Genomic DNA, 11,541 nt, shown 5'->3' with positions numbered 1-11,541 from the left:
GTTTACATATATGCATAGGCCCCCGCCCTGTGTCTTACCAGAGGCTGCTGTTCTATCCTGCCGATAGAGTGCATTACCCGCCAGCTGTATGTTCTTAATGTCATCGTTCAGCCACGACTCGGTTAAACATAAGATTTTACAGTTTTTAATGTCCCGTAGGTAGGATATAGGTGCTTTCAGTTCATCCCATTTATTTTACAGCGATTGAATGTTAGCTAGCAGGATGGAAGGCAAAGGCAGATTAGCCACTCGTCACCTGATCCTAACAAGGCACCCTGTTCTTTTTCCGCCAAATCTCAGTTTTCTTCTCCAGCGAATGACGGGGATCTGGGTTTGGTCGGGTGTCTGTAGTATATCCCTCCCTTCCAACTCATTGAAGGAAAACTTTTTGTCTAATCTGAGGTGAGCAATCGCAGTTCTGATGTCCAGAAGCTGTTTTCCGTCATAAGAGACAGTAGCAGCAACATTATGTACAAAACAAGTTGCGAACAATGCGAAAAAAACAAACAAAATAGCATGGTTGGTTAAGAGCCGATAAGATGCCAGCCATCCCCTCCGGCGCCATCTTTAATCCACAATCTGGTTGTAAAACGTTCCGACCAGATTTCAACCAGTAAAATACGTATTTTTCACATTGTATGCCAACTGGGATATAACTCCATTCTTATGTATTTTATTCCTCTCATGTTGCTATTTTTATTAGATTTTTTAAAACTCTGCATCATTGGGAAACGTTTGTAAGCAAGCAGTAAAGTCTATACCCGTTGTATTTGGCGCATGTGACAAATATAATTAGATTTGATGATTAGATTTTTGTGTGATTCCCCAAGTCAGTGATGGAATACAGAAGCATAACTGCCTTTGAGGTCCACCATCAAAATGTGCTGTTGCTATGGTAACAAGCAGCAGCAGAATTATGTTTTGAGCAAGTAGTGTTCTTGGGGGAGATGAAAATAAAATTATATTTCTGTCTCAATGGAATGAACATGTCTAGACACTGTTACTCATACATCCAAATCAATATTTGCAAATAAAATCAACTCTTCACAACATTGATTTGATATCGATCGTCTCGCTCACATCAAAGGTCCAACCAAGAGGTTTTTCTTTTTCCTATTTAATCGCCCCTGTTGCCATGGTGAGGGCAGGACCATGAGGGATTATTACCACAAAAAATGTAATTTCAAGATGGAGCAATAATAAGACCATTAGCCTGAAGTGGCGTATTGGCCGAATGATGTCATGTTCTATGCAGGACAGACACAGACAGTATGCCTGAACATGGCTGGAATAGCAGATAATACCTGGGACGGGAGACTCGAGGACAATGAGTAGGATGAAGATCATGCTGAAAAATGTAAGTAAAAATGTAATCAAACAAGTCCAATTCAAATACAAATTTTTCCATTAGAACATGTCTGAAATACTTTGCTGAATTCATATAAACAGGTCCCTGGTCAAGGTCTTTCAGAATGCTTCATAGCCTCTGTTCGGACAGCCTCTGATCAATTACTACCTTGCGAGCATTACGCCAATGGCCACAAGGTAATTTCAGTTTTATGTAAATGGTTCACCAACCCCAGTTTTCTTTTTTTTTGTTGATACTTTTGCATCAAGGATGGGCAGAAATTACAACCTACAATATAATAATACCATAAAGATCAATGTTTAAAAAATAAACTACAAAATGTTATTTTAATTAAATACATTTCAAAATGCATGTACTGTATTTTGCATTTTAAAATACAGAAATTAATTTGCAAGTAGTCTGCCCGAACAGCAACAACATTCTCATCAACGGTTACAAAAACTTCTTACTTGCTATAACTGTGATATGTTGTTGTTTAGCTACATCAGTTGAATGACCGAAATGTGAAAGTGGACATACCAAAATGAACCACAAAGCACACTGGGTATTATAATTGTCCGTGTTACGGTGTAGAGCTCATTACAATAATACTCAGAATGCTTTGCATTTGTCCATTTTTACTTATAAACTCAGCAAAAAAATAAATGTCAACTGCGTTTATTTTCAGCAAACTTAACATGTGTAAATATTTGTATGAACACAAGATTCAACAACTGAGACATAAACTGAACAAGTTCCACAGACATGTGACTAACAGAAATTGAATAATGTGTCCCTGAACAAACGGGGGTCAAAATAAAAAGTAACAGTCAGTATGTGGTGTGGCCACCAGCTGCATTAAGTACTGCAGTGCATCTCCTCCTCATGGACTGCACCAGATTTGCTAGTTCTTGCTGTGAGATGTTACTCCACTCTTCCACCAAGGCACCTGCAAGTTCCTGGATATTTCTGGGGGGAATGGCCCTAGCCCTCACCCTCCGATCCAACAGGTCCCAGACGTGCTCAATGGGATTGAGATCCGGGCTCTTCGCTGGCCATGGCATAACACTGACATTCCTGTCTTGCAGGAAATCATGCACAGAACGAGCAGTATGGCTGGTGGCATTGTCATGCAGGAGGGTCATGTCAGGATGAGCCTGCAGGAAGGGTACCACATGAGGGAGGAGGATGTCTTGCCTGTAACGCACAGTGTTGAGATTGCCTGCAATTACAACAAGCTCATTCCGATGATGCTGTGACACACCGCCCCAGACCATGACAGACCCTCCTCCTCTAAATTGATCCCGCTCCAGAGTACAGGCCTCGGTGTAACAATCATTCCTTCGACAAAAAACGCAAATCCGACCATCACCCCTGGTGAGACAAAACCGCGACTCGTCAGTGAAGAGCACTTTTTGCCAGTCCTGTCTGATCCAGCGACGGTGGGTTTGTGCACATAGGCGATGCTGTTGCCGGTGATGTCTGGTGAGGACCTGCCTTACAACAGGCCTACAAGCCCTCAGTCCAGCCTCTCTCAGCCTATTGCGGACAGTCTGAGCACTGATGAAGGGATTGTGCGTTTCTGGTGCAACCATGGGAAGTTGTTGTTGCCATCCTGTACCTGTCCCACAGGTGTGATGTTCAGATGTACCGATCCTGTGCAGGTGTTGTTACAAGTGGTCTGCCACTGCGAGGACGATCAGCTGTCTGTCCTGTCTCCCTGTAGCGCTGTTTTAGGCGTCTCACAGTACGGACATGGCAATTTATTGCCCTGGCCACATCTGCAGTCTTCATGCCTCCTTGCAGCATGCCTAAGGCACGTTCACGCAGATGAGCAGGGACCCTGGGCATCTTTCTTTTTGTGTAATTTAGAGTCAGTAGAAAGGCCTCTTTAGTGTCCTAAGTTTTCATAACTGTGACCTTAATTGCCTACCGTCTGTAAGCTGTTCATGTCTTAATGACCGTTCCACGGGTGCATGTTCATTAATTGTTTATGGTTTATTGAACAAGCATGAGAAACAGTGTTTAAACCCTTTACAATGAAGATCTGTGAAGTTTTGGGGATTTTTACGAATTAATTTTTGAAAGAAAGGGTCCTGAACAAGGGACGTTTCTTTTTTTGCTGAGTTTAAATTTATATTAGTTTATTTAGCAGATGCTCTTATCACACCATAGTTCAATCATACTTTTGATACCAATAAAGGGTGAAAAGGGGCCACAAAATTGTGAAACACACAAAAAAAAATATATATATATATATATTACAGAAAAGTAATTTGTATTTAAAAAATACTAATTACAGCTCTCGAATGTATCTTGTTAGAAAATACATTGGAGTGTAGTTCAGCCCAGTGCAATACAAATGACAAAATACTCAGACGTAATTGAAATACATATTGAAATACATGTAACATAAATACTGCCCATCTCTGGTTGGCATCAGGTTTCCTAGTGGAGTCTCGCAGAGGAATCAGAGCTTCAGAATGTCTGGAATGAATTGTGTCTACATACACACACACACACACACGACATGACCTAAAACCTTGAATTACCACCAGCATGACATCATCATGGCAGCACTGAGCTTGAATAATTTGTGTTCAGACTGAGCCGTGTGTGTGTAACATGCATATTATAGACCACCCCTCCCCCGACCACACACTCAGCCTCCACACAGAGTCTAATCCCCACATGCTGAAACGTAATGCAAAAATCGTTCATGAAAAAAAAATGGACCCGATAACTTTAACAGGATCGGGGGAAAAAAAGCGTCTGGCAACAGTCGATATTAAAACATGCAGAGGCAGACGAGCTTGGGGCCTTACTGAGAGGAATGAGACTGCAGCAGAGGGGAGAGGAGAGGGAGAGCTGCCTACTGCAGCCTGCCTGCCACACAGAGTCAGAGACAGATGACTACTACTATTATCACATGTTATTTTCCCCCGCTCAGCTACCCGTTGATTTGTGTATGAAAACCTAGCGCTTTTCTTTTACTCCTGCATGCTTGCCCCCCTTCTGGGTTTCTGCTTTTCGAGTGATCAGCTGATGAAGAGGCTAGCAGCTCGCCGCTATGCTGGCTTGCTAATTCTCTCCCCTCCAGCTGCAGCCGCAGCCCATCCAGCTACAACCCATTCTGATCCACAGAGTCAGACTGCAGACTGCAGCCAGGTAAATATTTTGTCCTTCCTTCTTTCATTGTCTTCCTTCATTCGCCCTCGCTTCCTCTCTTTATTCTGAGGATAGGATTCAGCCAGGCTGCATCGCACAGACCGGCACAGAGGGAGAGAGGGAGACAGGAGAGAGAGCGTGTGCGTGAGTGTCTGTCTGTCTGTGTAAGTGTGTGCAGTGTCTGTGTGAGCGGGAGAGGAAGTGAGTGTGTAGGTGTGAGCTGTAACAGATGAGGGGGTATCGTCTGCCAGTCGAGGAGGGGAAGGAAGAGGCAGGCTTGTTTGGTGATGATGGTACAAGCATAGAGCAACACAACACAACCACACACACACACCCACACACACACAACACACACACACACACACACACACAACACACACACACACACACACACACACACACCACACACACACACACAACACACACACACACACACACAGGTGGTTTAGCTGTTTTGGTCCGTTTAGGATTACTTGTATACCATTGCATTCCACTGTAGCCCTGTAGAGAAGGCTTTATAATGATAACCTTAAAGCTGACCGATTATCCGCATGATGTCTTTTGTTGTCCTTTTTACTGTTCTTGTTGCGCTCGATCATTCTCTTTTGTTCATGCTTTTCTCGCTTTCACTGTGTGTGTGTGTGTGTGTGCATGTGTTTATTAGTGTACGTGTGTGGAAGTGTACATGCATATTCCACCGTTGGTAATGTCATACAGATCCTTCGTCATTGATGATGGTTATTAGGCCACTTTCGATATGGTCCCCCAGGGTGTGTTTGTCTGTGTGTGTCTGTGCTTATGGTGAGAGGGAGGGGGTTGACTGATCGTATATGCATTCATGAGCACAGATGATATATTTGTTTAAATATACAGTTACATGCACTTTCATCTCTGTTTCCTTGTAGATTTTCACATTCTAATACAATATAATATGACGTGGGTGTGCACTATTTTGGCTGCATTTCTGTATGGTTCATACATCAATATTCCGTTCAGATTGGAGTGCATTCCTCAGTCTCTGCTGAATGTGAACACATATTCACACCCTCTCTCTCTTTCTCTCCCCCTTTCTGTCTCCCTCTCTCTCTCCCTCCCTCTCTCTCTCCCTCTCCCTGCCAGCCTGGACAAGTAATGCTGCATGCATACGTCTTCCCTTTTAATTGCCTTTGTGTAAAATACAGCAGTTGCTTGCTGCAGACATTTGCAGCTATGAGAGATTAAAATAAGATAGACACCACCACGGTGCATTTCCACTGAGGATTTACCCCATTGTTTTGCCTCAGACTTTAGTGTTTCCACCTCCACGGCCTGGTTCCTGGTCCATGGCCTCAGTGGACCTGCTTTGACTTGGGACCAAGGCATGGCCGCTGGGGCTTTTCGGGCAGCATTTACATAACATTGGCTAACTGCGAACATGGGTTTACACCTTCCACAGTTAACACCTTCTCACAAAGCAATTGATCTGTATTTAACCCTTTTTCACAAGTCTTGTGAGGCTTGTGGGTGTCCTAGAGCAAAATATGTACGTGTTCGTTTGAGTCCCACCTTTCCATGGTTGGGTCATATACTGTTCGGACGCTACAGACAGAAATGAGCAGATCTTCGGTAATGACTTGTAAGGGTCCTATCTTTCCATAGAGGGGTCATATTTTTTTTCAGGCCAAACCGTTCAGAGGCTACAGACATTTTCGTGAGAAGACCGATTTTCGGGATGTCTCCTGGTATAATAATCACAGCAAAATGCTGAAGGGGAAGAGCACATGCAAAAAAAACACATCTCTAGCGTAAACAGATTGAGTTCTATGGGGATTTTTCAATTATGCTAATGGGATTTCTGTGGGGTGCAGACATCGACTCTAGGTTAATGAATAATTTAATAGTGAAATCAATAATCTATGCACATTTAGTTCATTCTTTGAAGTAGTTTTTGGAAGAGGCTGTTGAATTGTTTTTCAAGGTCAAACTTTGACTGTCTAAATCGTTAAGTCATCTAACTGCTAGACTTTCTTCAGAGAGGAGATCAATTGAACAGCTATTTAAGAACCACTAAGCTGTCAGGAGTTGCAGGGGTCAAATCACTTTCAAGAGCACAGTTGTTTCTTATCCGATCCCCAAACTTATTTCCAAAACCCTCTTTGGTCCTATCGCATTTACAATTTATTGGGCCAATCTTTCTCCTCTTGAATAAGAAGAGAACTTGTACACAACACTGATTAATGTGTGTAAATTCTCTCTCCACTCAAATATTAGTTAATGTACTGTATATTCCGGGCGGGTAGGTAGCCTAGATGTGGGCGGCAGGTAGCCTAGCGCTTAAGAGCGTTGGGCCAGTAACCGGAAGGTTGCTGGTTCAAATCCCGGTGCCGGCAATGTGGAGAAATCTGCTGTTCTGCCCTCGAGCAAGGCAATTAACCCCCAACAACAGCAGCTCCCCGGGCACTGATGACATCGATTAAGGCTGCCCCCTGCACCCGTTTGATTCAGACGGGTTGGGTTAAATGCGGAATAACATTTCAGTTAAATGCATTCAGTTGTGCAACTGATTAGGTATCCCCTTTCCCACTTCCAGCAGCTTGTGCATTCCTATATCCATCCTTTGTTTTCTGTGGTTCCCAGGAAGTGTAGATGTTCCAAGTAACAGCTAATTGAGACCCAAATAAACAAACAAATCCACTCCCGTTCTTTTCTTCCTCCTCCTTGACCTCCCCCCATGTGGAGGAGAACGGGGCCTTGGAGGACATGGAGGAGGACATCAGCCTAAAGAAACGGAAAGGTGATCACCATGGCGACAAAGACTCTGAGGCCCGAGACTCCGGCCAGGAGGCTGGAGGTGAAAAGGTCAAGAAACGCCGAGGTAGACCTCCGGCAGAGAAACTGCCCCCCAATCCTCCCGAGCTCACCAAGCAGCTTAACACACTGGTGGACATGGTTATCAACTACAAAGACGGGTGAGATTACCAGGGAGAATTGGGGGCGCTGTGGTAATTATGTATTAATGGGTAATGCAATTATATCCACACAGTATTAATTAACTACTTATTAGCGATGTGTAGATATGAAGGGTAATGGTGTTTGATGTCAGACCATGCAGGGAATGGTTAGACATGAATTACTTATATTTTGTGCCTCTATTTCACAGTGTGAGCATTGTGTTGCAGAAATGATGAGACAGATAGGACTGGCCCTGACTTCTAAAATAGCATGTTTTCTTTCAAATTGTTTAGTTGCACTTGATTAGACTTGCCTGGAACAATGGAACTAAATCTGGCCAATCTGCCACTCCAGGGAGTCTCAATCAAACGCTTGAAGCATTTGAAACAAAATAAATACTATTGTTTGTTGGTAACAGTGCCTGTGCATACTAATTCCAGGTTGGGCCGTCAGATCAGCAAAGGCTTCGTTCAGCTGCCTTCCAGGAAGGAGGTGCCAGAGTACTACGAGTTGATCCGCAAGCCTGTGGACTTCAGGAGGATCAGGGTAGGCTCTGCGGACCATCTACACTACATCTATAGGCACAGCACCAACCCACCCAAATCTTCCCACATACCAATTCAGCTCAGTACCAACCCTCAGCCTTTCAGCCTACTGGTGGCTCACCACTAACCCACCAACTGATCTGCTCTTCCCCCAAATCTTCCCACATACCAACTGGACCCAGGCTTGTTAACGCAGTCATAGATAGCAGCGTTAACCTTTCATCTGTCTAACTGTCCTTCAACAACCCTGTGGTTGTCATTAACAAATTAATATACAGCATTTCCCAGCATCATCTGAGCAAACCTTTCTGTTGATGTTGACTTCAGGTACTATACTGAACAAAAATAGAAACGCAATATGTAAAGTGTTGGTGCCATGTATCATGAGCTGATATAAAATATCCCAAAAATTTTCCATACTCACAAAAAGCTTATTTCTCTCAAATTTGGTGCACAAATTTGTTTATTTCCTTATTAGTGAGCAGTTCTCATTTTCCAAGATAATCTGACAGGAGTGGCATATCAAGAAGCTGATTAAACAGCACGATCAGTATGAAGGTGCACCTTGTGCTTGGGACAATAAAAGGCCACTATAAAATGTACACAATGCCACCGATGTCTCAAGTTTTGAGAGAGCGTGCAATTGGCATGCTAACTGCAGGAATGACCACCAGAGCTGTTGCCAGAGAATTTAATGTTCATTTCTCTACCATAAGCTGCCTCCAACCTCGTTTTAGAGAATTTTGCAGTACGTCCAACCGGCCTCACTACTACAAACCAGTGTATAGAGTTGTGTGGGCGAGTGGTTTGCTAATGTCAACGTTGTGAACAGAGTGCCCGATGGTGACGGTGGGGTTATGGTATGTGCAGGCATAAGCTACAGACAACGAACACAATTGCATGTTATCAATGACAAATTGAATGCAATACCATGACGAGATTCTGAGGTCCATTGTCGTGCCATTCATCCGCCACCATCACCTCATGTTTCAGCATGATAATGTACGGCCCCATGTTGCAAGTATCTGTACACAATTCCTGGAGGCTGAAAATGGCGTGCATACTCACCAGACATGTCACCCATTGAGCATGTTTGGGACGCTCTGGATCGACGTGTACGACAGCGTGTTCCAGTTCCCGCCAATATCCAGCAACATCGCACAGCCACTGAAGAAGAGAGGGACACCATTCCACAGGTCACAATCAACAGCCTGATCAACTCTATGTGAAGGAGATGTGTTGCGCTGCATGATGCAAATGGTGGTCACACCAGATACTGACTGGTTTTCTGATCCACGCCCCCTACCTGTAACCAACAGATGCATATCTGTATTCCCAGTCATGTGAAATCCGTAGATTAGGGCCTAATGCATTTATTTCAATTGACTGATTTCCTTATACGAACTGTAACTCAGTAACATCTTAGAAATTGTTGCATGTTGCATTTATATTTTGTTCAGTATAATGTGCATTGTATTTATGTGAGAGTACATGTTTTCTGTCCATGTGTGTTTTTTTGTAGGAGCGTGTGCGCAATCACAAGTACCGGGGTGTGGGAGATCTGGAGAAGGACATCATACTACTGTGTCACAATGCCCAGACCTTCAACTTGGAGGGATCTCAGGTATGCCTCGGGGATGTGATCTAGGCCCGCTGGAGTTCACACCACTGCCTACCGTTTCTACATGAAATCCACATGCCATGATGCCCCCAGCTCTTGATTCGGTGGCTAATTTGGTTCATGTTATGTTATATGTGTGTGTTTGCTTTAGATATTTGAGGACTCAATCGTTCTCAAGTCTGTGTTTGAGAGTGCACGACAGAGGATCGTCATTGACGATGAGGAGAAAAAGGACAGCACTGCCATCTGTGACGATGGAGGTCGAGACAATCAGTTTGGTTCATCAGAAGGTGAGAGATCCGACCTTTGTGATCTCAAAATAAACTGTTTGAATGACACATTCTTTTAAAAACCCAATAGGAAGATCAAGATGATGCAGTTCAGTTAACAATGAGAAGATAATTTTCACTTTTACACACCCAAACCATTGTGAGTCTTATGAAGCATTATAATTATTTCGATTTTTGAATAGCTTGAAAGGATTTATTTTCTCAAAGAGCAATGACAGAACAAACTATTATATGGTTATCATTATAAAAAGGATATGCGATATGTTGTTCCTTTCTCAATCCTCTCTTTTCAGTGAAAACGGTGACAAAGCAGGTGAAACAGAGGATGAAGAAAGAGGAGCGGAGCAGAAAGATGAAGGTCAAGAAGACAGTCTACAGTGATGTAGACAGCGATGAGGATCTGGAGGACAATACAGCTAAAGATGAGGGTTGACCTGGAGGACCAATGCTAGTTAATTTATCCTCTTTCTTTCTCTCCGCTGTCACTGTTTTTGCAATGCAGCATATTAGTTCTCACCTTGATAAAGATTTGTCTCATCTCAAGTCAAGAAGGCTACTCAAAGAAAGGAATTTACGTACCTAATGATGTTGGTCCTCAAGTAATTCATGCAGCCTTAAAATTTCATGTCTCTTTACTATTATTTTGCCTTTTTGTTTTTTGGGATTTTATGGTGTTGCTCTCTTGGTCCTCATATGGAAGCTATTGTGTGTATCCTTAATGCTTAACCAGAGGATATCTCCACCCTCTTTTTTCATGAATTGTTTTTGTATTTGAAAATGTTATTACTGTATGTGTGAAATGCCTTCATATGTCTTGGAGCATGATGATGTATTTCTGCTAAGACGGAGACCGCCCTCAGAGAGTGGCGCATGTTGATGACATCAATATATGTTGTGTTACAGGTGTGGGAGATGGCAGAAAATGGTTGGTCAGTTCTTCAATATGACTAGGATGGACACTACTGGATTGTTTCAAATCTCAAAATGTGTGGATTTAAAATGAAATATGATTCTGTAATAAAACTCCAAATGGGAGAATTGTATTTGAACAATATTGTGTGTTCTGAATGACCTGACCACCAACATTGATTTCATACTTAGTTAGCAGATGTAAACAGATAAAGTTGTACTGTTTCAGCTGTACGTTTTATATTGTATACTCATGGGCTTCTTGTGTTATTTTTCATCTTTTTCAGTTTGGTTTAGAGTGGCAACTGCCAAATCCCAGGTGACAAACAAGGAGGAAATAGATCTTCCAGCTGGAGACTGTAGGGATTTGTGTTGAGGTATTTTGTGTTTCTCTCTCTTGGCAAGACTGAAAGTTGTCATCCTATTCCTATAAAGAAGGTCGGTCCTTGGCAGAACATTTCAACAACCAATGGGGAGACCGATTCTGGCAAGAAGTACAAGTCGCTGCAGTAGCTGCACTAAGATCAATTCTGGCAAGAAGTTTGTGTGCAAGTTGTTACAGTTCTTCTATACTAATCATGCGTTGTGTAAAAAAAGCAATACATCAGTCAGTGTAGCCAGCAGAAACATATTCTATAGCCCACAGACTGATATTCTTGTATTGTTTAAAGTAACTGTCCAGTGAAAATCTCCCTTTTAAAAGTTCATAGTTTGTTAAGTCATGCCCAA

The 11,541-nt window shown here is 42.8% G+C and overlaps 1 protein-coding gene across 3 annotated transcripts; it reads left to right on the top strand.

Annotated features, from left to right (window-relative positions):
- Positions 1-1,023: 1,023 nt before the first annotated feature.
- Positions 1,024-10,955, top strand: LOC111961828 (probable global transcription activator SNF2L2). Of its 3 annotated transcripts, XM_023984391.3 has the most exons (8): positions 1,024-1,357; positions 1,450-1,545; positions 4,391-4,516; positions 7,235-7,464; positions 7,888-7,993; positions 9,515-9,616; positions 9,765-9,903; positions 10,197-10,955. In XM_023984391.3, the coding sequence occupies exons 1-8, from the start codon at positions 1,328-1,330 to the stop codon at positions 10,334-10,336; spliced, it is 969 nt and encodes a 322-aa protein (XP_023840159.1). In that variant the 5' UTR covers positions 1,024-1,327; the 3' UTR covers positions 10,337-10,955. The 3 variants fall into 3 exon arrangements, with proteins under 3 accessions (XP_023840159.1, XP_070298938.1, XP_070298939.1); XM_070442837.1 differs by lacking the exon at positions 1,450-1,545 and having other exon boundaries at positions 1,031-1,357; XM_070442838.1 differs by lacking the exon at positions 1,450-1,545 and having other exon boundaries at positions 1,033-1,357; positions 4,384-4,516.
- The last annotated feature ends 586 nt before the right edge of the window (positions 10,956-11,541 follow it).

This window comes from Salvelinus sp. IW2-2015, linkage group LG4q.1:29, assembly GCF_002910315.2.
Source record: "Salvelinus sp. IW2-2015 linkage group LG4q.1:29, ASM291031v2, whole genome shotgun sequence".
NCBI lineage: Eukaryota > Metazoa > Chordata > Actinopteri > Salmoniformes > Salmonidae > Salvelinus > Salvelinus sp. IW2-2015.
Note: the sequence above shows the minus strand (reverse complement) of the source record. Positions and strands in the feature narration are given on the sequence as shown.

What these genes read in the sequence shown, in the direction of transcription:
- LOC111961828 (XM_023984391.3), top strand. Translation starts at nt 1,328, where the DNA reads ATGAGTAGGATGAAGATCATGCTGAAAAAT. An exon ending in AGACTGCAGACTGCAGCCAG is followed by an intron (nt 4,517 to 7,234) that starts GTAAATATTTTG and finishes CCCCATGTGGAG; the next exon opens with GAGAACGGGGCCTTGGAGGA. An exon ending in TCAGTTTGGTTCATCAGAAG is followed by an intron (nt 9,904 to 10,196) that starts GTGAGAGATCCG and finishes CTCTCTTTTCAG; the next exon opens with TGAAAACGGTGACAAAGCAG.